The sequence below is a fragment of the Salvia hispanica genome, chromosome 3 (genome assembly GCF_023119035.1).
Source record: "Salvia hispanica cultivar TCC Black 2014 chromosome 3, UniMelb_Shisp_WGS_1.0, whole genome shotgun sequence".
In the NCBI taxonomy this organism is placed as follows: domain Eukaryota; kingdom Viridiplantae; phylum Streptophyta; class Magnoliopsida; order Lamiales; family Lamiaceae; genus Salvia; species Salvia hispanica.
Window position 1 is genome coordinate 40125706 of NC_062967.1, and position 27026 is coordinate 40152731.

A 27026-nucleotide genomic window follows, 5' to 3' on the forward strand; every position below is an offset into this window, starting at 1 on the left:
CTATTGGAAAAAAAGGAAAGAGAGTGAGTGTGAGGAATAGAGAGAGACGGTGATGTTCATTTCAGACAGAGAAGCCGAGGATTCGGAACATATAGAAACATAACAAAAATGTGGCCTCCGACGTCGAATTCTGCAGATAAGATGGCTCCGGTGTCGACGCGGCTCGTTGCTGTGGCCATCGACAAGGACAGAGGCAGCCAAATCGCCCTCAAATGGGCAACCGACAATATCCTTGTCAAAGGCCAGACCGTTATTTTGGTCCACGTCCGATTCAAACAATCCGGATCCCCTTTGTCCTCCCCATGTATGCCATCTCTCTCGTTCTCTCGAGTAAAAGTTCAGTGGTCTGGACATATTGCTATGCAATTGTAATTAGCTGGACGATATATCTAACTACTAAAATTTTATCCTTTTATAACTATCAATGCAACATACATAAAATTGGTTTGGTGCAGGGCCTAACCAAGCCTCTGATGGCGGCGACGAAATCGACGACGATCCACACTTGAAGGAGCTCTTCCTTCCTCTCCGCGTCCTCTGCACGCGAAAAGATGTCAGTTTCCACATTTCGAACGTACACACGGAACGAAACAAAACAAAATCAATTGATCTGTGTTTCTTGTTTCTTTTCCAGATACAGCGCCACGAGGTTGTGTTGGACGAAGCAGACGTCTCGAAAGCTCTCATCGAATTCACGAGGCAGAACGCAATCGACATGCTTGTTCTTGGCGCCACAAATAAAGGAAACATCTTCAGGTGCATTTATTTTCTCTGTTTGATACAAACACTAACTTCATTATGAATAATATATTTACAAATAAACCATAACAGATTTAAGGCCAAAGATGTCCCTGGAACTGTACTAAAAAATGCACCGGATTTCTGCACGATTTACGTGATCCACAAGGGGAAGATCTCGTCCACGAGAGCCTCCACTCGTCCGCCTCCTTCCAGCCAACTCCGGAACCAGATATTGCTTCAAGCCAGCATCAAACACAACAACGCGGCCGAGCAGAACTCTTTGCATTCAAACACCACTTCTAGAAGTCAGTCATTTATACATTTCTTCATCTATCTTGAATAACTATCTTGACATTTTTCTATGAACAAACCACAGGTTCCTTTTCAGCAAACTCACGCTACGGATCTGAGCAATCTCCGCGCTCAAGCAGGCTAAGCGACGCCACTTTCAAGTATGATCGTCGCGTGTTCAAAAGCATAATGCATGTGATAAAGAAACCAACGTTGATTAAGTTTTTTTTTATGAATGTTGCAAACAGGTCTCCATTCGCTTCGCGTAGAGGCCCGAACGGGAGGGCTTATGACATCTCTCCACCGGATACTGATATTTCGTTTGTCAGCTCAAGGAGAAGTGTGGATGTGTTCCCTACTTCCATGGACTTTCTTGATGGCCCAACGCCTCCGCGCCTCTCAGGATTCTCCGATGTGGATTATCAAGGCTTTGACTCTTGGAACCTCGGACGCAAATCAGTAGACGTTTTGTCTCCAATAGACTTCTCCTCTGCTTCACCTGAACACGACAAAGGCTTCGCTCCACAAAATATGGTGAGGCTGTTATAAAGACTGTGTAACGCGTTACTTAGTCAAAACCGAGACTAATTCTTTGCGTTGCAGGATGATGTTGAAGCGGAAATGAGACGGTTAAAGCAGGAGCTGAAGCAAACAATGGATATGTATAGCAGTGCATGCAAAGAGGCTCTCACAGCAAGAGAGAAGGTATTGCTTTCATGCCGGCTTCCCTTTTTGATCGCGTGTGATAATTTTTTCTTGTGTATTGTAGGCGAAAGAGCTGCAGCGCTGGAAAATGGACGAACAGAGGAGGTTAGAAGAGGCGCGGATTGCTGAAGAAACAGCATTGGCTCTTGCGGAAAAAGAGAAGGCTAAGTCTAAGGCAGCACTCGAGCATGCTGAAGCCGCTCAAAGGATAGCGGAGTTAGAAGCTCAAAAGAGAATCACCGCGGAAATGAGGGCCTTGAAAGAGGCCGAAGAAAAGGGTAGGTCTATTCAGACAGACTGCAGGTACAGGAGGTACACGATCGAGGAGATTGAGGCTGCTACTGAGTTTTTTGCACAGTCGAGAAAGATTGGAGAAGGAGGGTACGGCCCGGTTTACAAGTGTTATTTGGACCATACTCCGTGTGCAGTAAAAGTCCTTCGCCCCGATGCAACTCATGGAAGATCACAGTTTAACCAAGAGGTATATATAAGATAGTATATGGATTACTTCAGAATTATGTTAAAATGAGAACTTTGAGAACTATCAATTGCTAGTACATCAGTTGGAGCAACTGATATGTTTTGTAATATGGTTTGTGCAACGAACTTATAGTTATCAATGTTCTCTTTTGAAGATAGTTCTCAACCGAACCACTCCCCATATTATACAATATTTTGCCTCGTGTTCTGCTTATTCGTGTTGGTGTTTTGTTGGATTCGGTAGGTTGAGATTCTGAGCTGCATACGACACCCGAACATGGTCCTGCTTCTAGGCGCCTGTCCGGAGTATGGTTGCCTAGTGTATGAGCATATGTCGAACGGAAGCTTAGAAGACCGTCTATTTCAGCGTGGCAAGACTCCACCGATATCTTGGCAGCATAGGTTCCGGATCGCTGCTGAGATCGGGACTGGCTTGCTTTTCCTCCACCAAACCAAACCCGAGCCCCTGGTGCACCGTGACCTGAAGCCTGCCAACATCCTACTTGACCGCAACTACGTCAGCAAGATCAGTGATGTCGGCCTGGCCAGGCTCGTCCCTCCATCCGTGGCTGACAATGTCACTCAATATCGAATGACATCCACAGCCGGGACCTTCTGCTACATTGATCCCGAGTATCAGCAAACGGGTATGCTTGGTGTGAAATCTGATATATACTCGCTAGGAATCATTTTTCTACAGATCCTCACGTCGAAGCCCCCCATGGGGTTGAGCCACCACGTTGGAAGAGCTGTCGACCAAGGGACCTTTGCTGAGATGCTCGACCCATCAGTACCCGATTGGCCTTATGAAGAGGCCTTGTCCCTTGCCAAGATATCACTCAGGTGTGCTGAACTTAGGCGGAAAGACCGCCCGGATCTTGGGAAAGAAGTGCTCCCCGAACTCAACAAACTTAGAGATCTTGCAGAAGATTGTTATCCTATGCCATACAGCATGCACTCTCCCTGCCATAGTCAAGTTTCCATTTCCAAAGTAAGTGGATTTATGTCACTTTTTTTTTCTTGTTCATAAGCATTCATGCTAACAAATGGAATCTCTTGCAGGAGGATTTGAGTTACCAAGAGTCAAGCATGGAGATTTGAAACGACGGTATAAAGATAATGTTTAACTGTAATTAGAAGTTCAGCACTGCTCTTTTTTTCCTTCAGTGAATATAGTTTTGATATTATGTAAAGATTTTAGGTTTCACGAGGAATGCGCGACATGCCTCGTGAGGTTCTTGTTTCGTACGAACAGGGCCGAACTTTTTTTCGACATTTCCTTTTTCACCTCTGAGTCTTTGTTTGTATGTATTTCGTAAAACAAAAATAAATTTTATGGAATGAGAGAACTCATTGTCATGGTGTTTTGTTGGTTTCCTTCATTTTTCATAAAACTTTTGTTTGTACAACAAAGGTAAAAATGTGAACTAAATTGATCATCACTCCTCACTCTTTCAATTCTTGAATTCTCTCCACTGCCTCCCGCATATCCCACCTCTTCTCCACATCCCACTCGCAGCAGCTCATCCCGATTTTCAGCAACCCGACTGCTGAGCCTCCCATGTCCCTATCGAGCACCTCAGCCGCCCACTCCTCCCCCACGACCGACCCTACCCAGGTAGCCAAATCCGAGCTAGGCCCCCTCCCCTGTTTCAGATAGCTAGCCGGGAACTGGCCAGTCAGCACCTCGAGTATTAGAATCCCGAGGCTCCACACATCCGTCTTCCTTGTCACCCCCTCGCTCTGTGTGGACTCAGGCGACTTGTAGGCCGCCATGAGCTGCTCAGCATGGCCCTTGTCCATGACCGGTGCCAACGCGTAGTCTGCTACAAGGGGCTGGCAGTTGCTGTCTAGTAGAACATTGGAAGACTTGAGATGGCCATGAGGCAAGCTCAATGTTGGGAGCTCTCTGTACAAATAGGCTAATCCTCTCGCCACGCCTTTGATGATCCTTAGACGCGTCCCCCAGTCCAGCCCGGGTCGACCAGAGCCTCTATTTCCTGTTTAGAATCATAGAAAATGTGTGTAAGAATGGGAAGTCCGAGTAGCGAGTAGTTCAATTGAGAACTATTTGAAAATGAGAACTTCAGATATTTTCAATTGGAAGCACAAAAATATCAGTTGCTGGCAATTGATATGTTTTGTGCTGTCAACTGATAAGTTTTCATTTTAAGATAGTTCTCAATTGAACGTATATACTTTGACTTTGCTATTTTACCATGGAGGTGGCTAGCTAAGCTGCCGTTTTCGATGAACTTCGTGATGAGAAGCTTCTCGTCCTTCGTGTAATGGAAGGCGACGAGGGGCACGAGGTTAGGGTGGGAGAGCCGCCCTAGCCTGGCCATGTGGGAGGAGAAATCCTCCCTGCTTAGGTTGTTCATCTTCCGGAACCTTCTAACGACGTAGGATTGGCGGCCGGGGAGGGCGGCCTTGTAGGACGAGCCGAAGCTCCCGCTTCCCAACACCTGAGCGGAGGCTCGGAGGAGGTCGTCGAGCTCGAACCTCTCGATGTTGTGGTTAACGAAGCATAGTCTTTGGTCTTGTTTTTTCTTCTTGTTGGGTGGTTTTGGGTCCTCCATGGGGAAGCCGTCCATGGATTTCGAGTACTTGAGATGCTTTGGGCGGCGGCGGTGGACGACGGTGAGGGTTATGAAGGCTGAGAGCGCGGCCGCGGCGAGGGCCGCGGCGATGAAGGGCGTTTTGGGGAAATGCTTTTTGATTCTGCATGGGGCTAAGGGTGTGCCGCATAGGTCCACATTTCCTGATTATGATTTCAAACATTTTATTATTATAATACAAAACAAGACTAATATTGTAAATTTAAGTCCAATCATAATATTTTGTGCGATTGCATAAGGTGGAAGATGGTAAGTAATTAAGGATGATGTGACGCAGCTTTAATTAGTTGGTGTTTGACCTGCTGGAAGTGTACAACATGGGCACCACCTACATAATGACTCAGTCCCATGATGTTTATAAATACTACAAAATTATTTTGAAATACAATTATTAGGTCAAATATCCTTCAACTCTCACAATTTCATAACTACTCTCATTCTATAATCATCCTAAATTGTGCAGAAGCAAATTAAAATTTATCAGAGAGTAATTTAATTTTTGTAGTAAAAGTAAAATATTTTGCTTGATTTCTTCGTTGAGTTGTACTATTGTGGAGTATTGCCAATATAGATTGTATATTAATTGTAACATGTAAAAACAACATAGTACCCATCACTAATTCCTTTTGATTTCATGAAGCTCAATACCTTGAACTTTTTCGCTATTGTCTCATACAAATAAATTACGATTAAATTTGCTGTGAGTTTTATACCTTTGTCATTATATATTCACCACATACATGACTTCTGTCCCCTCCTAAGTTAATTTTTGTAAAATTGTCGAATTTTTGCTATTTATGTCAATTCTCATGCAAAAGCCTCTATCATCATAAAATAAATATATTGACATCATTATCTCAAAATTTATAAATGTAATGACCACCATAATGTACAATAATGGTAAACATGTTCAAAAGTCGATCAAAAGTTATCTAATTTAAATGACAAATTTTATCCGATTTAAATCATTTAGGATATTGCAAAAGTTACGAGACGACTTAGAATAATTATCTTGTTAACAAACATGCAAACTCACCATAAAAAGAGGTAGCATTCAAGCCGCTGAGCGCCGCCGGTATCGATCCCCGCAGCCTATTATTCGAAAAATTGGCCGTGAAATTAGGCTGGCGGAACTCCGGCAGCCTCCCTCCGAACATATTATCCTGCAACCGCAAATCCACAAGCCTCGGCAGCTCCACCAACGACGCCGGAATGGTCCCCGTGAAGTAATTCCCGGCCAAAACCACCTTCCTGACGCTCCTCATCCCCGCAAACGCGTCCCCCCTGATCTCGCCGCGGAAGCCGTTGCCGGACAGGTACAGGCTCCTCAGCCTCGTCAGCCTCCCCAGGTCGGGCATCGGCCCCGTGAAGTTGTTCCGCGCCACGCTGAAGGTGTAGAGCGGCAGCTCGGCCAGGGCCTCGGCGTCGAGGAAGCCGCCGAGGCCCATGCCCTCGAGGCGCAGGCCGACGAGGGAGCCGTTGAGGCAGACGCAGCCGCTCCAAAGCGGCTTGTTGCGCGAGCAGAGGCGGGTTACTCCGGCTGCCTCGCGCCAGCCGTCGAGGGCGGAGGCGTTGGTGAGGGAGTGTTTGAAATGGATTAGGGATTTGGCGAATTTTGTATCGTCGGAGGAGGAAGGGGAGAATGCGGCGGAGAGGAGGAGGAGCGCGATGAAATAGCGGTGAGTAGTGTGGGAGGAGGCCATGATTGATTAATGTGTGTGGTTGAAGATTTGAAGGAGGTGATGATGATTGAGAGTTGAAGGTGTGGGGAGGGAGATGGAGGGCATGTTGTGGGAGAAAGAAGAAGATTTGGTGATTTGCTAACACTCTGTCAATGCCGGATTTAAATTAGTTTTTTCTGTTTTTCTTCTCTTGCTTTTATTTAGTGGGGATCATTCATGTTTCTTCCAACAACTAATTAATTTTCTAGGGCTATCACTTATTGTAATTTACTTCCATCACATTTCTTTAGCTGTACCATTTATGTATATGGAGTACAATGTTGTTCTATATATGCAAAATTTGTTTTAAATGCAGAATATAAAATCAAAACACTCTGATCATTAGGTAACATGAATTCATTTTTAGTTTGAGTTTAATACTTCCTTCGTCTACGGTAGATGTCACACTTTTCTTTTTAATTTGTCTCACAAAAGATGTCACATTTTCTCTTTTGGAAAATATTCTTTCTCACATCAATTATAAAATTATATTTTCTCTCACCACTTAACAGCACAAAATAATATCTCCTAAAATCTCGTATCATCTCTCAAGTGTGACATCTACTATGAGACGGAGGGAGTACATTTTAAAAAATTTGTTATTATGGTTCATTCATTTTATCAAAACATATTCAACCGTAAATGTTAATAAAAACAAACTAATGAACTCTATGTTACCTAAAATGACCTTCTATGTTTTGTTTATGCGTTTTATAATTAAAATTAGTTCTGCATTGATCAAACTCTTAAAAAAACGAAAAATATGCTAAAACTAACGTTATTGATAGATAGTAGTAGTATTCTGCATGTGTACCATACTCTTTCTACGCACACATAGATTTATTGATTGTGTCCTTTTCATACAAAAGAGACTTCATTATTGAATAATAACAAAATTTTGTTTTAATCAAAAGCATTCGTTGTGAAATATTTTTCATGTTCTCGAAATACTATTAAAAGTGCAAAACGTATTCCAAACACTTTTCTTCATAGTATTTTTAAAAATCTGTGTCAAATTAGATTGAGACTATAAATGAGCGATGAAGAGAGTAGTAGAATTTGGATTGTGAATGTAGACATAATGGTTTACCAATAAAGAGGATGCAGTTGATATGGACTTAATGCAGAAATATGGACTTAGCACAGCCATTTAATAAACCATTGCATTGGCATTTCTAATGACCTCAAATGCCAAAACCTCTCCTTTTTTAAATTGGGCCTAAATTTCAAGATATATTATCAAAACCATTCTGCACTCCAAATAATAAAGCCCAATATGCTATACGTACCTTGTACTCCTTTTATCCCATAAAAAAGATGAGTATTTGAGACGTTACGTGAATTAATGCACAATTAATAAAATAAAAGAGAGGAAGAGAAGTGTAGCTAAAGTAATGTTAGTGAATAATGTAACTTATATTATTATTGGTATTTAATGGTGGGATATACTAATATAAGTTGTAAATAAATGGATGTCTATATGATTCATAAGTTGGGGATAGAAATTTTTATATTTTTATGGGATTGGGGAATATTATCTTCAACTGAAATGCCAAAACCTCTTGATGTTTAAATTGGGCCTAGATTTCAAGATATATTATCCAAATCATTCTGCATTCCCAATATTAAAGCCCAATATGTTATACTACTCCCTTCGTCCGCCGTTAAGAGTCTCATTCAATGGCGGCACGGGTTTAAGAAAATGTTAGAAAAAATGAATAGAAAAAAGTTAGTGGAATATGAGTCCTACATGTATATATTAGTTTTAAATGAAATGTGAGTGGAATGAGTTAGGTGGAGGTGGGACCCTAGTACTATTTATGGTAAAAGTGAACCGGAACTCTTATTCGCGGACGGACTAAAATGGAAAAATGAGACTCCTATTCTCAGACGGAGGGAGTACCTTGTATTATCTTCTAGTCTACCCATGCCAAATTAATAGTAGTAGTAATTGATGGAATGTTATAACACAATAAATTAACCAAACCATTATATTAGCTTTTCCACTATGGTTTCTTGTTTTCTTATTCGTTTATATTTCCAAAGTCCATTGTTTATTTTACTATCCGAGTATATAGGGATGTCAATACTACCCGATAAAAATAGAGGATTAGGGTTGTAACTTTGCAATCTGAATAAAAAAATTAGGTTTTCAAGTCGGGGGGTTTGGCCCGATCGGGTTGTGGGCCAACCCATAGGGTTTTATATTTTAATTACAAAGTACTATTCTCTCCATCCCATAAATCTGTACACTTTCTATTTCTGTTTGTCCAACAAAAATATTGAGCATTTCCTTTTATAAAAATTGTCCCCAACTTATTATCCATATAAATCAATTTATTTACAATTTATATTACTATAACTCACCATCACAACTCATTAAACACTAATAATAATGTGGGTCTCACCACTTTAACTACCATTCTCTTTCTCGCTTCTACTTTTTTATTTATACTTAATTCTCGTATCATTTCAAATATATATATTCCAGCAAAAGAGGATAAAGGACGTAGTAATAATCCTAGATTCTTAGGCTTGTGGGCGGCGGCTTGTTTTTAGTGTTCTGCGATTGCCGCTTTAATATAGAAAAAGTTATGGTCCATTATTTATTTTGCACTTGTAGGCTGCGGCTTTTTATATTAGATTTTATAATAAAATATGAGTGAATTGAGTCAGTGGAACGTGAGACCTATTTATCATTTATGGTAAAAATGAAGTGTGATTCTTAATTGGGAACGAATCGAAATGAAAAAGTGTGACTCTTAATTAGGGACGGAGGGAGTATTTCAAAGTTCCTTGACGGTTAAATCTTATTTTGTTTATGTTAATATTTGATACTAGGAAATCTTTACTCTTTCAATCTTTCTTATTCTCCGTTTCTTAATAATTATCCATTTTGGTTTTGGTACAGGTAATTTTATGAAATACTCCTTTCGTCCCAATAAATTAAGTCATATTCCTTCGGTATAGGTAATTTTATGAAATACTCCTTTCGTCCCAAATAATTTAAGTCATATTCCTTATTGGAATGTCTCAACTAAGTCAAGTCATTTCCTTTTTATACAAAAAAATAAATAAAAATTCAATCACTTTTACTTTATTCCATCACCTACTTTACTCGCTCTTTATCTTTCCTACTTTATTCATTTCCCCTACTTTTCAACACAATTTCTTAATCTCCGTGCCCAAAAGTTTTGACTCAACTTAGTTGAGACTTGGGACAGAGGAAGCAAGGAAAGCGGGTTGAAAAAGTTAGTGAGATATGAGTCTCACTTTTATACAATACTGTAGTTTATTATAAAATGCGAGTGAAATGAGTTAGTAAAATGTTAGGTTTACTTACTATTTGTGATAAGAAAAAGTGAAGTGGTCAATTAACGAGAGACGGACGAAAAGTGGATAATTAATGGGAGCTAAGAAAGTAATAGTTTACCATATTTTCAAAGTCTCAAAATTAATTCGTTTTATCTATAAAGTCTGAAAGCGTAAGAATTAATAGTATATATTTCGAAAGTTTTTTATCCGATTAGATCGATGGGTTAATTTAAAACTCAAAGGATTAGGGTTAGGGTCGAAAATTTCTAACTAAAAAAATTCACAACCGAATAGCTTGCATCAAATAACCAGACAATGGGTTAGCCCGATTGAGATTGTGTGAGCAACTTTTAGAAATTAATGTTACGTTGTCTGCATTAAATAAAACTATTGGCAAGCTCTGATTAATATGTTCTTGTAACCTTTTTCCTAATTTCCTTGTCGGTTTTTTGAGTCGTAAAAGTAGTTTTATAAACTGTGTTTAATTATGTACTAACATAATTTTATATGTTATTGCTGAATTTTAAACTGTGTTTATAAACTGTGATTAATATGTTATTGCTGGATTTTAGTAACTAATAACATAATTTTGTTTCCAGTTGTTGAATTAATTGTTTTTGAAGTTTCAAGGTATACATGTCTACTAAGATATGTAATTGACTAATTGTAAAAAGACCTCATTCATGATATTTTTCAAAAGAGAGTACAATTTAATTAGAATACAAACATTTGTTGTGTTCATAATAAATAAGTACTATAAGAGTTATTGAAATTAAACACCCAGGTGACCGTGGCACCCACGGGAGATGGAATTAGGGGTTGAGAAAATAAATTATTTTGGGGAAATATTCAACGTCAAAACTTTATCAAGTTGCTAATGTGTATAATTAAATTACCAAAGTTTGTAAAAAATGAGTCAAAGTTTGTTTTTTATTCTATATATATACATGGTCACATGGATTTACATCAAATTAAAGTTGTCGAAAATGCACAATTAGATAGTGATTATGTTCTTTTTTTTTCATCGTCTGAAAATATTACTACTATTGAACAATTTTAAACTAACAATTACCAAATTATGTAAACAAAATATAAAAGTGAAAAAGGCAAAGCAATAATTCGTAGCTCACTAGAATTGTGACAGTTGCGTGACGCTAAATTAAAATCTAACATATTGTGCATTTATATGCCTACTAAACATTATTGAATGTATAAATTATTGCGTAAACTCAATAGTCATTACAATTCGTAGCTCACTACTAGACATTTTATTCCGTTACTCTATAAACATTATTAAATATATAAACTAATGCACATGCTATATTTAAAAAGTAGTAGTAACAGATATTTTTATGCGTGTCTGCTACAATCAATAATTTGTTATTAATTTTGAAATCTATACACACTACAAGTCTACCTAAAATGTGTAATTTGTTTCATGCATCCAAAGATATTTTTTGTGACTTTCGTGTAAATAACATATAATTGGCCATTTCACAGATATTCTCACTTTTATACAAAAATTCAATTTTTATCACACTGAAAACTCAGTATATATGAAATGAAAAAAAATACTAGTAATAGTAATAAATTTGATCTGGAACGATAATAAAACCTTATGTACACTAAATTACTAATACAGTAATAAACAGCTGGTAATTAGCGTAAAGCGTCCAAGTTCAACGAATGTTAATTAAATCCATCTAATTTAATTTAGTTTACCATTTGAAATTTACGCCATATAAATGCTGGTCCCTTGTACACGTAGACAGCACAATTTAACTCAAAAAACGTCCAGGTTCAATGAACCGACACAGTATTTTAGTTTCAAACTTTGATGCACTTACCCCACTTGGATCTTCAACACAAATAAATGTAACATGTCTTTAAGCAAGCTTTTAATGAAACTAAATACAAGTATTAAATATTGGCAAAACAGCTACTATTATTATCAAAATTGGAAGAAACGGCTAAAGAATTTTCGTCGTAGAATATTTTTAACACAACAATGGTCATGAATCTTGAATATCAAACTAAAAAATTTCATATTTCATTGACTATAAAAGTATTTTAATTTCATATTTAAAAAATAGTACTACTATCTTTCAAGCTTAACTAAAAAGGTTAAAGAAATTAATTTGTGAATGAATACCAATATTGTAAAAATAAAAAATAACACCTAGAGCTTCTTTTTTTTTTGTCAATTATTTTATTCTATATACTATCTCGGGTACTATTTAAATACTCCATCCGTCCCAAGATAAGCGATTCACATTCTTTTTTGGAACGTCTCAAAATAAGTGAGTCATTTCTTTTTTTGGTATTCTCTCTCTTGATTTTTTTATCTACTTTATTATTTTGGGACAGAGGGAGTATAATAAATCATAATTAATATTTATTTTTAAAACTAGGAGCTTTTTTAAATATATACCCTTTTACAGAGATACTTATATTTCAATTTAGAAAAAAATGTCTTATCATGTCAGTTATGTTTGGTCCCGTTGTGATTCATTACATTCAAAAAGATTAATAATAATGGAAACAGAATTAAGTGTAAAAATGAAAAACATCAATTTATAATAATGAAAGTAAAGCGGATAGAATAATAAAGTGAGAGTTAAAATTGACACGTCCAATTTCACACAGCGGAATTTGATTACTATAAATAGCTCCAAATCTCCCCCTTTTTCCATCGTCTTCCTCCTAGAATCCAACAAACAACCTCTGCAATCTTAGAGTGAGACAGAGAGAGATTCCCACAATTTCTCTCTCTTCTCTGCTCTCCCAAGGTCTTACTCGCGCTTTTTCCCCAAATCCGCCGCTGCCGCTCTCAAATCCTGCCTCGTGCGTTCCTTTACCTCAGCATTTTCGTAGCTTTTCGAATGGTGATCGTGGATTTGATTTAATGGCTGGTTTCTTCGCTGCGCAGGTTTTTAAATTTGCACCGAGCTTAAACGTGATTCGAAGATGGTGTTCTGGGTATTCGGTTACGGTTCGTTGGTGTGGAACCCGGGATTCGAAGTCGATGAGAAAGTGATAGGGTTTATTAAGGACTACAAGCGCGTCTTCGATTTAGGTTGATTGATTTCCCCTGATTTGATTTCTGTGATGTGCAATGCATTATTTTGGACTATTCATGAAATCGCTGCAAATTTCATGAAAAACCCCCTTTCTGAGCTGACGAATTTTAACCTAATTAGCGAATTTCCTTTTTAGATCTGTGTTAGTTAGTAAACTAATTTAATGCATTTCAGCCTGCATTGATCATAGAGGTACGCCCGACCACCCTGCTAGAACTTGCACCTTGGAAGAAAATGAAGGCGCGATCTGCGTGAGTCGAGATTTTTTTTTTTAATTTCTTCCCTAAATTATTTTTCTGAGGTTTTGTGCATCAATTGTGTTTTAATTCTCTCTACAGTGGGGAGCAGCATATTGCGTTCGTGGAGGGCCGGAGAAGGAGAAGGCGGCGATGGAGGTATTGCTTCATTTTATCGAATATATGCGTGATTTACTGTGTGATGATTGCTTACAGTAGTTAAATTGAAATGTTGTATCAGTATCTGGAGCGAAGAGAATGCGAGTATGACTCGAAAACTTTGGTTGATTTCTACAAAGTAAGCATTGTGTGTTGTCAATTCAATCTCTGTTTTTAGCATGTTTGAGTCCAAAAAGATTGAATTTTTTAATTGATTAAATGCAGGAGGGTGATGATTCTGAACAGCCCTTTGTAACTGGTGTGATAGTGTGAGTATATTTCTCTGGCATCTTATTGCAATCACAGATTCTTGGTGCATTTTTGCTGATAAGTATTTAAATTTGTGAAATTGTAGATTCACTTCCACACCGGACAAGATATCGAACAAGTACTACTTAGGGCCGGCCCCCTTGGAGGAGATGGCCAGGCAGATCGCGACGGCCTTTGGCCCATGCGGCAACAACAGGGACTACCTTTTCTTGCTGGAGAAGGCCATGTTTAATATTGGTAAGAATCTGGCAGTTTTGATGTTGAAAGAGATTTAGGTTTTGGTGGAGTTGTTGATTGAGTTTGAATATGGAACAGGGCATGAAGATGACTATGTTATCGAGCTGGCAAACGAGGTGAGGAAGGTGCTTCTAAGCCTTAGCGGTTTGTCGTCGCCACTGAAAATGAAGGCTTCGCCCGGAGCAATCGGATTGGATTCGACGCTGAAGATGAAGGTTTTGGGTGGAGCAATTGCCATGGATTCATAGGAGGAAGATGAGCACATTTCTCTAACATAATCAGAGACAATAAATATGTTCTTTTATTTTCTCCTAGTATGAGAGTTTCATCGGCCAATCTATCTTTTGGCTGCCTTACATCACTATTTTCCCTCCTTTTTACCTAATCGAAATACCACTTGTGCAATTCCATGAACCACATTGGTTTCTTTATTTAAAAAATGGACAATTTTATTTAAAATGTGGAAAAAATTGTCAAATAAGTTACGAAAAAATTGCCTTATTTATTGAATTGGCTATTACGTGGACCAATCCAATCTGGCTCAAGCTCTATGCCTCCAACAAATCACCAGCAACATCATAGCACGTCAAATCATCCACCAATCAATTACCAAGATTACCAAGATTTAACGTAAAAAATGATTTAATTTACCTCAAAGGACAATAAACTTTCATACTTAACTAAGAATGCGATTAAGTTCTCTTGAGAAGCCCCACAGGCGATGCAAGCAACATCATTTGAACAATGTCTTCGACACCTCTCCACATCATTAGCCGTTTTTGTAAAACTAACCATATGAACCGTCTTATGCGTTGCGGTCCTCTATAATTCTACGACAATGCGCATGTCTATCCACACTGTGCCAAGTGTGTTTGCATATAAACTCATAAACATTGGTCATTGATAACTTGTTGTTATTTTCTCATCTCCAAATACACAAACCGACCCCACTTTCCTCACATGGAGGTTTAATACCAACGATAATGACAACCACTTCGGATGAGATGAAGTGCCGAAACTCGCCCCACTTCCACTCACCTTGGACATCGAACATTTTACGAGCTAAGCAATCAAAATTCACAACCGAATTGTCAATTTTACGACCAATAAGTGGTCCCAACCGCGGGCACCAAATATCAAGCCAAAACTTCGTTTTCTTGCCGCCTCGCAAGTTGGGAACTGTGGATAACGTTATACACAACCAATTCCAACCTCTTTTTCCGCAAGTTTGAGGTTTCCGTTAAATCCGTACAAATACAAATATACAATGTACTAAAAAGAATTGGAAAAATTAGTCTTTATCGTGAGATTCTCTATTGGACTATATACTATATTCCAAAATTTCACACCAAATCTTACTCCTAATTTTCTGCATTTATTGTGGCCCAAATTAAGTGACATTGTTCCATCGCGTGTGCATCATTAAAATATTATTAGTGCTTATTTTGTTCCACCTCGTGAATTAAATTTTTGCACATGCTAGCTAGACAATAAACAAAACAGCTACACCCATACCAAGGCTTAGTAGCGGAGCCAGAAATTTACAATGGGGGGCCCAAATTTCTAATTGAAAATTGTCGAGACCCGATGAAGAATAGCCGCATAAGCAATAGGAAATCGTTGAGAGGATCAGATACATAATGAAAACAATTAAAATATGGACAATAAAAACTAGTATAAACATATTCAAAGACAAAGTCAATGTGATTTAATTTACTAAGTATTTTCTTAAATTATGAATATATTATTGTGTGAAATTCATTACATAAAATTACTAGTACTGAGAAAATCAACTAAACCTATAAATGAAAATTAAAGATGCAAGTATTATATGTATTTATATATTTATGGGATAATAAAAATTTTTTTATTCATAGATTAAAATTACAAACTGAAAGAAAATAATGATACATATAGGAATATAAAAAGAAGCAATGTAAAATAAAGAAACAAAATTTGCGCCCCTAAGAGGTGTCAAACTAAGTATCTTTCGGATGGTAGGCTGGGCTTGAAACCAGCTGAGCTAGAAATACACTTGAAATGTACTGTTTACATATATTATATATACATAAAGTTCAAATGGCTGAGGGGCCCAAGGACCCCCCGGACCCAGCGTGGCTCCGCCAGTGCCAAGGCTGCTTTGGTAGAAATCTGGAGTACTATAAATTAGAACTTCTAATTCATGCTCAAATATGATTTTTACTGTTATATATTGAAAATTTATCAAAAAAATTTATTTTATAAAATTGAAATAGAAACAATAATAATTTGAAAAGTGTTCATACTAGACCATTTTAAAATTCGGTACATATACATAGCAAAATACTTACAAGTTTTATTGCACAAATATAAGGACGTGAATTATTTTACAAAATTTTGAGTATTTATAGGTTTGGTTGCCAGAGTCCCATTATCCACAAACCCACTCTTAAAGGCCGAACCACCGAACCCTACCAAATTAGGGCTTTTAGATCTAGTTTTTTATGGATGAGATTCACAAATTTATAAATTATTTTCTCCTTCATCACCAGTCTATTTTTATTCATCCGAAGGTAAATAAGTCATACTAACATGTTACGAAGATTTAACTTCATTCCAGAATATATTACTTCATTCTAGTAGGTTTTTACTTCATTCCAAGTACGTAAATGTGGTTTCGCCGTCGCGTGCCGTTCTTTCTCTCTACAATATCTATCACCACCGCCATGGCGCTAATATGGTTTAATAAACACATGGAATAATATAATAAATTATTGGAATGAAGTATGTGTAGAAGCATTTGAAGTCCTACTGGAATGAAGTAAAAATTTTATCCAATGAAGTAATAACGTTTCTGAATGAAGTAATAAACTTACTTGAATAAATTGCATATTTAAATGTTAATCAAGCAAAAACCCACGTCAATGAATTTGAATGAAGCATATGTTGAATCATTTCAAAACCTACTGGAAGCAAGTAAAAACATGTTGTAGTTTCAAGGTATTACGTACAGAATGAAGTAATAAACCTATACAATGAAGTAAAATGGGCTAGTAATGAAGCAGAAAAAAATTTCACAGCAGCACATCTCATGATAAAATTGGTTCGTTGATCACAACTCTTGGTTGCCATTAATAATTATCACATGATAAATCCATCTAGGATTGAGTTGTGTGATTATTTTAGTTGGAGGGAGGGTGAGTATAACTAATTACCACATGATTATTCATTTAGGATTAAATTGTGAGATTCAATCATGAACTAAACACAATACATATTTAATCCTGATATATAATCTAGATAACCGAACATCCCCATAAGGTATTAATGTGTAGTTTTGAGGTTTAGAAAATCATATTGCATATTTCAAAATAAACCAACTATATGAGCAATATTTTTCCCTTTGGCAGTGATATTTCAAAATCATAGTACTCCACTACTACTCTTATATTCTAATTATTTCATTTCTAAAAGCCATACTCCCTCCGTCCGCGAATAGGAGTCCCGATTGAGTTGGGTGCGAGTTTTAAGAAAAGTTTGAGTGTAATAATTAAAGTGTGTGATAGTGGAATGTGAGACCCATTTATATTATTATTTTCTTTATTCTTTGGAATAATGAAATCTAACATTAAGAGAGAGTGAGAAATTGCAATCAAAGTGAATTAAAATTAATTGCAGCTTTTAAATTAAGGGAACAATGGAGTCATTTTTTATACTCCCAAGATAAAATGTGTATTTTAAGAAAAGTTTGAGTGTAATAATTAAAGTGTGTGATAGTGGAATGTGAGACCCATTTATATTATTATTTTCTTTATTCTTTGGAATAATGAAATCTAACATTAAGAGAGAGTGAGAAATCAATCAAAGTGAATTAAAATTAATTGCAGCTTCTAAATTAAGGGAACAATGGGGTCATTTTTTATACTCCCAAGATAAAATGTCTAACCGGGACTCCTAATGGCGGAAGGATAAAAATGGCCAACCGGGACTCCTATTCGTGGACGGAGGGAGTACAAAATAATAAATTAATAGTACTAGTAAGTACTAAAGATTAGTATATTATATTACTCCCTCCGTCCCCTATTAGGAGTAGCACTTTGACCGGGCACGGATTTTAAGAAATGTAAAGAAAAGTTAGTTGAAAAAGTTAGTGGAATGTGAGACCCACTTTTTTATATTGATTTTATAATAAAATGTGAGTGAAATGAGTTAGTGGAATGTGAGACCTACTTACCATTTATGATAAAAGTGAAGTGCTACTCTTAATTGGGAACGAACCAAAATAGAAATTAGTAACTCTTATTCGGGGACGGAGGGAGTATTAATTACTACTACATAATTAGACATTATTATAGAAATGAGAAATAACAATCAACCATAGTAATGTTTTGAAGTAAGGGCCCATTATAAACCGAGGCCCATGACGAACATAAGTAAATTTTAAAATTGTAGCCCATTATTCTCAGTTGTATATTCTTCTTCTTCCTCCTATTTCTCTCTGGATTTCGGCGTTTACAGCGTGTTTGTGAGTTTCGCTCTTAAACGATTCGGGTACTCCATCAATTACTCTCTGCTTATTTCGTGCATTTAGGATTTTGGCGGATTTGTATTTTTGAAAACCTGAAAATTTTCCATCTTTGTTGTTTTTTGTGTGATTTTTGGTTGGAATTCTGAATGCAAATGAGCTTGAATATTAGAAAGTAGACTCTCATCACAAAGTGGATTTCACATAATAATTAGCAAACTGAAATATAGAAAAATCATTTGATGTTGTATATTAGCAGATAATGAATTGTTTGTATGTTGACAGATTGAAGAAAGTGTTGAATGAAAGAAATGGATAAATTGCTGTTCTGAGAAGAGAGATGTTGTGCTTCTATGCATCTCAAAGGCAATTATGAATGAGAGATAGCTAATAAAGTGAATGGTGGGTAATTTAATACTCTGGTTCAATAGCTAGTAATTCAGAGTAGAGACTGATGCTAGGTGACTCTTGCTGCTGATCTTAACTGAGACGTGGTTCACTTAGATTCTTACGATTCTAAGTTATATTAGTTCCGTTTAATTGTCAGCTCTGGCAATGCTCTGGTTAGATAAGTCTGAATGTTGAATTTGCAATCACATCCTGAACTTTTGCTCCATCTTCTTCAGCGTTTTAATGGATATGCTAGTAAGTGCTCGAAACAGGTCGAACAAGTTCATTCCTTGTTAATTACCCATGGTTACCTTCTCATCAGAGATCTATGGGTTAATACTCTCCTATATAATACTCTCATCAGAACATATCTAAACCTTTCTAGACCCCACACTAGCCTCAGCCTCTTCAGGGAGATGCTTCACAATCAGGCTGCTCCTAATAGCTACACTTTTCCTTCTGTTCTTAAGGCCATTGCTTCTTCTCTCTCAAAGTCATATGGTACATCACAAATAGGTTACTCTTTACATGCACAATGTGTTGAAAGAGGCCTGCTAGGTGACCCTTTTGTCCGTACATCATTTCTTTCTCTTTATTCACAATTTGGTGATATAAGGAGTGCACATAAGGTCTTTGATGAGATACCTCAACCATGCATTGTTTCAAATAATGCGATGCTTGATGCATTTGGAAAAAGTGGCAACATGGATTTGGCTATTTCGATGTTCTTTAGCATGCCAAAGAGAGATGTTTATTCATGGACAAGTATCATCAATGGCTATGCACAAAGTGGGTGCTTTATGGAGGCAATTAAGTTTTTTACGGAAATGATGAGAGATGAGGATGTAATTTGTGGCTTTTTAAGGCCGAGTGAGGCCACTTTTGTAAGTGTCCTCTCTTCATGTGCGAATTCGGATGATGGGTCAATGTTATATCAAGGAAAGCAGATTCATGGATACATGGTTAGGATTGAGAAGGAGTTGAGTGTTTTTAGTGGAACAGCATTGATATCGTTCTATGGGAAAATGGGCTGCCTAAGTTATGCTTTTCAAGTGTTCAATGGCATGTCCGTGAAAAAGGTATGTGCATGGAATGCTATGCTATGTTCATTGGCTTCAAATGGCAGGGAAAGTCAGGCTCTAGAGATGTTTGAGAAGATGAAGAGCTCGGGGTTGTGTCCTAATGAAGTTACATTTGTGTGTGTCCTATCAGCTTGTGCTCGGGCTAAACTTGTGGACTTAGGCATGGAATTGTTTCAGGCAATATCTCGTGATTTCGCCCTTAAACCAACAATGGAACATTATGGATGTGTGGTTGATCTATTGGGCAGAGCTGGCCTTCTAAAAGAGGCATATGAGTTTGTGAGAAGCATGCCTTTTGAGGCTGATGCCTCTGTATTGGGTGCTCTTTTGGGTGCATGTAGGGTTCATGGGGATGTTGATTTGGGAAATGAAATCGGCCGACGGTTGCTTGAATTGCAACCCGAACATTGTGGACGGTATGTTCTGCTGTCCAGCATTTATGCTGGGGCAGAGATATGGGACCATGCTGCTGCCTTGAGGAAAGCAATGGTGCATGCTGGAATTCATAAGATTCCAGCAATTAGTATGGCTGATTAAAAGTTAAATCTGGTTGTGGTTTTTGATGCTTCTCTATGCACAATTTTGTTTTAGGATGAACAGATAACCTTGAGGTACTTACTTTTTGCTTTGGAATTTTTTATTATCTAAACTTGCTGTGTTGGTAATGAATTGCATATTCATAGAGACATCTATAGTCTCTAGATGTGTATGTAATGAGTGAAATTAAAGCTGCTAGAATGAACTCATTTTCCTTAAATCAGGTTGTCCTTCAAGCTAAAGATGCGCATGGGATATTCACTTTTTGGTGTTTTCTTGAGATTTTACACTCAAAATCAATTTTCATGATTTGGAACAATGCTTTCAAACTCCTCAAGATAAGGAGAGAGTGAGAGAGATGTCAGCTTGTGAAAATGTTGTTGCTGGCAAGCTGAGGCTGAAGGGCAAAGCTTTGAATGCGAGGAACGCAGGCATCAGAAAGAAAAGGAAGCACAGAAACAGAAATATCCTATCATATCATGCTGGTGGGAATGTTCAATCGACAGGTTTGCCACAATCTTCTTGACCTTCCCTTATTACATCTTATAAGACGCCTTTTAGATGTTTATTTTGGATTAGATAGTTCAACTTGTTAGGTTTTGGTTTGGTTCTTTCTTTTAATGATTTCTCTAAATGTTAATCCTGGAAGCAACTCGTTTGTGGTGCAGATGAAAACAACGCGTTGGTATCAGATATAAAACGTATTGTGATGGAAATGGAGACGAGGACGCTACATGGAACAGCTGCAAAAAATCTAGCTGGAGAGACTTGCTGCTATGAGGTCTCACCGTGATCGTATTGAGGAATAGCTAACCCGAGTGAGCACTATGACCAAAGCGGGGCCTGGCTAACCACCATTATTCCTCTTCACTCGTGGAAAACTCGAGTTCTTTGTTTTTACTTAGCTCTGTTGTTTCTACAGAAGTCTCACCCAACTTCTGCATTCTATATTTAGAACTTCGATTTTTTTCTTTGACGAAATAAGAAAGTGGAATTATATGGTATATAATACTACTATATATATGAATTCTAGTAAGGAAAAAACAATATAGCATTTCATGTGCTTTCATTATTCATGATAAAACAGCACAACCTCAACAAATCCTATTATGATTAAATGGGGTTGCTGCTTCAAGCTTGATCAAGTACGATTATAACAAAAACTAGTTTAACTATCTAAAAAGCTGATTTCTCAGAACAACAACAACATGCATCTCTTCATCTCTTTTCATTGCATATTTTGGTTAGATCAGACAGTGTAATGCTGCTGGATCGTATCGATGTCCAGTCCCTTCAGCTTCACCACTGATTCGACGTGCCCCTTGAGCGTGTGCAGCTCTCTCAGCCTACAACACAAAGCTCGTACAATCTTAGCAATACCGCTTCACTTATAATCTGTACTAAATTTTGAGGTTTAGGATGGAATATTTAGTACCTTGCAACCTCTGCCCGTCGTTTAGCCTGCTCAGCAATCTCGGAGAGCTCCCTGTAGCTGTTCTTCTCATTGAAGAGATTCCCGGTTTCTGGTGGCTGAAGGCCGTGCAAAGTCCTCTGCGCAGCTGCCCATTGAGCCTCTCTCTCTTCTTTCCCGTAGTTGGACTTGGTGGTGAATGCAGTCTACATCCGAATAAAGAGAATTGTGCATTAGCTCCACGAGATGTAAATGAAACAAGCTTCTCGTGAAGTATGTGGAAATCGTACCTTGTTCTCCAAAAGATTATCCCACGCCTTCCCACTAAGCACGTAGCGAATGCAGAACTTGAGGATGTCGAGGGGGAAGTAAGTGACGATGCTATAAAGCCAGATGACGCCCGCCCAACCCCAACCACACCCTTTGATCTTCGCAAAGGTCCAGTTCGCGTAGACAGCTATCAAGGTCGCAACCTATTATCGAAAATAATCAAATATGTTTATATCAGTCTATATCTCAACTATGATGATGAGGATGAATGCAGCACTCTCAGATCAAGATCTTACCAGTTGAGCTATCAGGAAAGCGCCAAGAAGGAACATCCCGGGGCGCTCAGCAAATGACCAGCTACGAGACCTTGTGACGAAGATGAGCGCTTGGCTCACAATGCTCACTTGCAGGTACAACACAGCCATTATTTCCTCAGGACTATCTCTTATTGACCTCACACCAAACTTGTCCTGCGTATACAGAGAGTCGATAAATGACTAAAACGCGCCTAGAGTTATAGACCAAAGCTTTTTTACGGCATCAAAGAAAATCCCGTGCTCACAGATAGGAAGTTGGTGTCCTTCACAAGCCAGAAGAAGAGTACAGTCCCTAATGCCAAGTACCCTCCCAAGACGACCCCGGTGGCGAATATCTCCTTGAGTTTCCAGCTGTCTGGGACCGGAGATGGCTTCACCCGGTCCTTTGAGATAGTCATGATGGTTCCTGGTAAACGTATGCAACACGTTAATACATGTATAATTTTTTAAATAGCGATTTGGATGCAGTTAACTAACCATCGTTTAGTATGGCGATGATCAAAACCATGAATGGGGCGAAGTCGAATTTCCATATCAACGCTATAAGCATGAATCCAAACTATATTGTTTTGCATAGTCAAAAAACAAGAGTTAGGAGATATAGATTCGTCTTTGTCCTGGCCAAGCAAGGATGAAGACGGGTACATGTTAGTCCCCATTCCAAGCCGGCGTCCTGTTTCCTTGGCAATGGCAAGCTGATCACCTGAATAACGAGGAACGAGTGAGTAGCTCGAAACATATGTACAAAAACAAACATATGATTCATTTACCAGTGATCATCTTCACATTCACACCAAGGTTCAAGGCTCTCTTGATTGTTTCTGCACTATCGTGCCTAGGTGGATCGAACAAAGGCAAAAGGCCAACGAGCTGCCACGGCCCTCCAAGACTCTCCTTCGACTTCTCAGGAACTTCCTGCAGACGACGATAAAAAGGCAACACGAACGTAAACTAATGAACATATCAGAAAAGGGCAGTGCAACTTCGGAGATATGTTAAAAAAACCTGTCTAGCAACTCCTAACGAACGAAGGCCACGTTCAGCGAACTTATCAATAACAGCATGAACTTTCTTCCTCACATCTTCCTTGCTATGACAAAGTTCCAATATCTACAGAGAAGGGAGGATTTGTGAGAAAGAGTCACGACGAAAAGAAAATCACAAGGCTGGCATACCTGCTCGGGTGCACCTTTGCTCGCGCGATGCCAATTTCCGTTGGAATCTATGTAAGTCAATGCAGTCCTCTTATCCACAGGGTTGAAAGGCAGAAAATGCACCTCTCTTATACCAGCTCTCGCCTGTCGAATCGAGACAGAAACGATGATATATCTAAGGCAAATTGAACTAAAATTAATATTTTGTTCAAGTACAACATGTACCTCCTTCGGATCAGCAAGCATCCCTACAATGGCAGCATCTATGGCATCCTGGTTTTCAGTTCTCGAAGCCCGAGCTGCGAGCAGCATCACCTGCTCTTTGTCCAACCCCTTCACGAAAACTTCGATGAGGCTCTTGTCAACAGTCAGCTTGTTCAAAGTGAGTGTTCCAGTCTTGTCACTGCATAGAACATCCATCCCAGCCATTTCCTCTATGGCGGTCATTCGTTTTGTTATGGCGCCTTGTTGAGAGAGGCGGTGGGACCCGATAGCCATAGTGACAGACAACACCGTTGGCATGGCGATGGGGATCCCTCCAATCAGGAGGACCAGCAGGTTGTCAATCCCGTCCCTGTACTTGCGGTGCTGGATCGGGTACATGACAATGACCTCGATGATTATCCCAATGAAGATGGAGCAGATGCAGAAGTTCCCGATGGCGGTCAGAACCTTCTGGAAGTGTCCAACTTGGTTGGTGCTGTCCACCAGATGAGCAGCCTTTCCAAAGAAGGTGTGGACGCCCGTTGCAATGACAACAGCCTCGATCTCTCCCTGCTTGCACGTTGACCCGGAGAATACCTCATCCGAGGGGCTCTTGGTCACCGGGAGGGACTCCCCTGTCAATGCAGATTGGTCGACTTTCAAAGGGTCGCCCTCCAAGAGACGAGCATCAGCAGGGATAATATCTCCCAGCTTTATGCTTATTATATCACCCGGGACAAGGATTGCTGCATCCTGCTCACTCCATCGACCGTCTCTCAACACCTAAATCATACACAAGTTATAAACCATTCTTGCAATCGAAATCTTGAGATCATAAGCAGAGTATTTTAACCAAGTTACCTTTGTTTTTGGCGCGAGACCAGCCATGAGAGCTGCAGCAGCATTGCCAGCGTTGTTTTCTTCGATGAAACTGATGGTGGAGTTGATGAACAGCAATGCAACGATGCCAACGAAGTCCTGCCAGTCGGGAGGCCTTCCATCCCCGTTGGCAAGGACTATAGCCATCAGGGCAGCGGCCTCCATAACCCACGACAACGGATTCCACATGAAGCCTAAAAACTTGAGGAGCTTGCTCTCCTACATACAAAACATCCAACAATCACCACTCATTTCTTTTCAAACATAACTTTCACACATGAAGAAACAAGGCAATGTGGTCTAACCTTTTTCTCTTCCAACTTGTTTGGACCAAATATTTTCAGCCTGTTCTCTCCTTCCTCCGAAGTTAGACCTTCTCGCGTACATTTTAGCTGCTCGAATACCTCGTCTACAGGAATCCTTTCCTGTAAATTGGGCATTCAAAATGTTGTTAAATATACCATCTTAAGCCATCGCAGATAACACGTAGAATGAACACTCGTGCATATGAGTAGAATGAACACTCGTGCATATGAGACAACTCACTATTATAAATCATATACTATAATCAAACATATACAAAATTAGTACACATAATTCCTCTTCAAACCTTTGATATTATTGAGTTTTGGTTAATTAATGCATAATATTTAGCAGATTATCATACTAATTGATCATTAACCATCCAATTAAAGTGTTAGTTAACAATTCATGCATATCTCATTTTAATATCACTCAAAAAAACTATTATATGGTTGTTTTATTTCTTTCCTTTTTGTCTTAAACCTCAACTGCCTTTAAAAAGACAAGAAAACTGAGTGAATGCAATATGCATGTGACTAACATAAATGATACCTATAAAAACTACTGCACAGCTAACTTTATTCATGCTTATAATCTAAACTAGACCAATAAAGCTTTCATAAAGAAGAAATTATCAACAAAGTAAAGAATCACATTAAAAAGTATAATAAAAAAACTGTAAAATCAGGTGTTAAGTGTTCAATATAAAACTGATGCACACAACATACTGACAAAGTTAATATTTACCAAAATCAAAGTACTTAACAGTAATTTTGTTGCGATAATGAAAGAAACAACTATATCTCAGTGAAATGATTTACTACAATTTATTTGTTCAGAGTAAAACAAAACGAAAAATTCCACGTGCACCAACTAGAATTTTGGTTTGATTCCCAACAATATAATTAAATGCTTGTAACAGCCTTACATACAGAGATCATGGAATCCAACATATTAAATAAAAAACACAGAAAATCAGTAAATTAAATCAATTACTAGTTTTCAAACATATTTATTGCTTGCTCCAGTAAATGAAACATGCAAAAAATAACATTAAAAAAGTGTTTAAAATTCCTGGCAGAAATGAAAGGATGGCGTGGAGCTAGAAAAGACAAGAAAATGACAAGAAATGTCCAAGCAAAAACACAGAAACACACACACCCCAATGTGTGCGAAGTTTTGCTAAGAAAACTCACTACCAAACATTCGCTTCTAAAATTCTCCTTTGTACTAAGATTTTAAGCAACATTTTAAGAAAATACTAAAATAAAAAACATGCCAAAAAATGAATAAAAAAGAGTGGCAAAAGCATGCATCTTCAATTAGTGTATATAACAACACACACATGCATGATACATGTATATGATGTATGTGTAGATAGTTACAAACCAAATCAACAGCTTCATTCTTGATCTCTTCAAGACTGATGCCTTTGGTGGTGGCCATGTTGGAAGAGAAAAGGCAGCCTTGTAAACTCAGAAACTAATCAACTTCAAGAAGAAGAGAAAAGCTAGTGAAAGACCATCTTATTATTTCTTTTTCTTGTTTGATGAGAGAGAGGGAGAGGGTGATTAATGATTTGGAAATAGAGCCACAGGAAAATTGAAGTGGGGTGGAATCAAATTAAAATGGATGTCTTGCACACTCATTTATGGAGCTAAATTTGGTTGTGTGTGTGTGTGTGAATTGTGTTTGTGTGAGAGAGAAAAATTTGTGTCATTGTGTGTATATGTGGTAGGTCTAGAAGGCCACGTGTGACCTAATGTATGCACTTTAGTGCCAATGAATGTTTAAATCAAATTTCTATTATCTTTTCTGTTGGTGTTTATTTGGATCTATATGTAAAGTCTTCACTAGCTTCCTTATTTTAGTTCAATTTATCTACTTCATTTCAATGGTAAGTTTTCGCTCTATTTTCTTTTTCTTGATGGAAAGGGGAATTAATTTCGTAGTATTAATTAACATGTCATTAAAAAGTAGGGTTCATCTGAAAATATTTGCCAAATTTTGAGTCGATCGTCAACAAATTCTTTAATCTCTAGCTTATTACAAGCATTGTTGATCTTAATTTGGTACCGTACATGATATAACATAAATTATTTATTGTAATAAAATATAAAAA

The 27026-nt window shown here is 38.1% G+C and overlaps 5 protein-coding genes across 5 annotated transcripts; 3 read left to right on the forward strand and 2 right to left on the reverse strand.

The window, feature by feature from the left end:
* Nucleotides 1-108: 108 nt before the first annotated feature.
* Nucleotides 109-3502, forward strand: LOC125212370 (U-box domain-containing protein 35-like). The gene is made up of 10 exons (XM_048112518.1): nt 109-304; nt 456-553; nt 635-756; nt 832-1046; nt 1118-1193; nt 1281-1566; nt 1636-1737; nt 1802-2218; nt 2462-3208; nt 3280-3502. The coding sequence occupies exons 1-10, from the start codon at nt 109-111 to the stop codon at nt 3316-3318; spliced, it is 2298 nt and encodes a 765-aa protein (XP_047968475.1). The 3' UTR covers nt 3319-3502.
* Nucleotides 3503-3564: 62 nt separating this feature from the next.
* LOC125212369 (probable LRR receptor-like serine/threonine-protein kinase At4g31250) lies at nt 3565-6693 on the reverse strand. The gene is made up of 3 exons (XM_048112517.1): nt 5872-6693; nt 4436-4978; nt 3565-4217 (listed from the first exon to the last, which is right to left on the reverse strand). The coding sequence occupies exons 1-3, from the start codon at nt 6536-6538 to the stop codon at nt 3664-3666; spliced, it is 1764 nt and encodes a 587-aa protein (XP_047968474.1). The 5' UTR covers nt 6539-6693; the 3' UTR covers nt 3565-3663.
* Nucleotides 6694-12550: 5857 nt separating this feature from the next.
* Nucleotides 12551-14258, forward strand: LOC125211740 (gamma-glutamylcyclotransferase 2-1-like). Its single transcript, XM_048111654.1, has 8 exons — nt 12551-12715; nt 12801-12947; nt 13126-13202; nt 13290-13346; nt 13429-13485; nt 13572-13615; nt 13702-13853; nt 13932-14258. Exons 2-8 carry the CDS (start codon nt 12839-12841, stop codon nt 14099-14101), a joined length of 666 nt encoding a protein of 221 aa, XP_047967611.1. The 5' UTR covers nt 12551-12715; nt 12801-12838; the 3' UTR covers nt 14102-14258.
* Nucleotides 14259-18312: 4054 nt separating this feature from the next.
* Nucleotides 18313-21370, forward strand: LOC125215104 (putative pentatricopeptide repeat-containing protein At1g10330). The gene is made up of 4 exons (XM_048116416.1): nt 18313-18383; nt 18643-20440; nt 20591-20872; nt 21035-21370. The coding sequence occupies exon 2, from the start codon at nt 18936-18938 to the stop codon at nt 20364-20366; it is 1431 nt and encodes a 476-aa protein (XP_047972373.1). The 5' UTR covers nt 18313-18383; nt 18643-18935; the 3' UTR covers nt 20367-20440; nt 20591-20872; nt 21035-21370.
* A 29-nt stretch (nt 21371-21399) lies between these two features.
* LOC125210156 (plasma membrane ATPase 4-like) lies at nt 21400-26538 on the reverse strand. Its single transcript, XM_048109731.1, has 14 exons — nt 26294-26538; nt 24907-25026; nt 24584-24820; nt 23744-24505; nt 23540-23662; nt 23370-23474; nt 23135-23279; nt 22967-23067; nt 22842-22923; nt 22610-22770; nt 22344-22517; nt 22068-22250; nt 21802-21983; nt 21400-21712 (listed from the first exon to the last, which is right to left on the reverse strand). The coding sequence occupies exons 1-14, from the start codon at nt 26348-26350 to the stop codon at nt 21616-21618; spliced, it is 2529 nt and encodes an 842-aa protein (XP_047965688.1). The 5' UTR covers nt 26351-26538; the 3' UTR covers nt 21400-21615.
* Between the last annotated feature and the right edge of the window lie 488 nt (nt 26539-27026).

Excerpts from the sequence above, each read along its gene's own strand:
- LOC125212370 (XM_048112518.1), top strand. The coding sequence starts at position 109 with ATGTGGCCTCCGACGTCGAATTCTGCAGATAAGATGGCTCCGGTGTCG. Across the intron at positions 305-455 it reads ATCCCCTTTGTCCTCCCCAT|GGCCTAACCAAGCCTCTGAT; the intron begins GTATGCCATCTC and ends GGTTTGGTGCAG. Across the intron at positions 1,047-1,117 it reads TTCAAACACCACTTCTAGAA|GTTCCTTTTCAGCAAACTCA; the intron begins GTCAGTCATTTA and ends AACAAACCACAG.
- LOC125212369 (XM_048112517.1), bottom strand. The coding sequence starts at position 6,538 with ATGGCCTCCTCCCACACTACTCACCGCTATTTCATCGCGCTCCTCCTC. Across the intron at positions 4,979-5,871 it reads GAATGCTACCTCTTTTTATG|GAAATGTGGACCTATGCGGC; the intron begins GTGAGTTTGCAT and ends AATCATAATCAG. Across the intron at positions 4,218-4,435 it reads CTTAGCTAGCCACCTCCATG|GAAATAGAGGCTCTGGTCGA; the intron begins GTAAAATAGCAA and ends GATTCTAAACAG.
- LOC125211740 (XM_048111654.1), top strand. The coding sequence starts at position 12,839 with ATGGTGTTCTGGGTATTCGGTTACGGTTCGTTGGTGTGGAACCCGGGA. Across the intron at positions 13,347-13,428 it reads AGGAGAAGGCGGCGATGGAG|TATCTGGAGCGAAGAGAATG; the intron begins GTATTGCTTCAT and ends ATGTTGTATCAG. Across the intron at positions 13,486-13,571 it reads CTTTGGTTGATTTCTACAAA|GAGGGTGATGATTCTGAACA; the intron begins GTAAGCATTGTG and ends GATTAAATGCAG.
- LOC125215104 (XM_048116416.1), top strand. The coding sequence starts at position 18,936 with ATGTTGAATTTGCAATCACATCCTGAACTTTTGCTCCATCTTCTTCAG.
- LOC125210156 (XM_048109731.1), bottom strand. The coding sequence starts at position 26,350 with ATGGCCACCACCAAAGGCATCAGTCTTGAAGAGATCAAGAATGAAGCT. Across the intron at positions 24,821-24,906 it reads ACAAGTTGGAAGAGAAAAAG|GAGAGCAAGCTCCTCAAGTT; the intron begins GTTAGACCACAT and ends TTTTGTATGTAG. Across the intron at positions 21,713-21,801 it reads CGACGGGCAGAGGTTGCAAG|GCTGAGAGAGCTGCACACGC; the intron begins GTACTAAATATT and ends TTTGTGTTGTAG.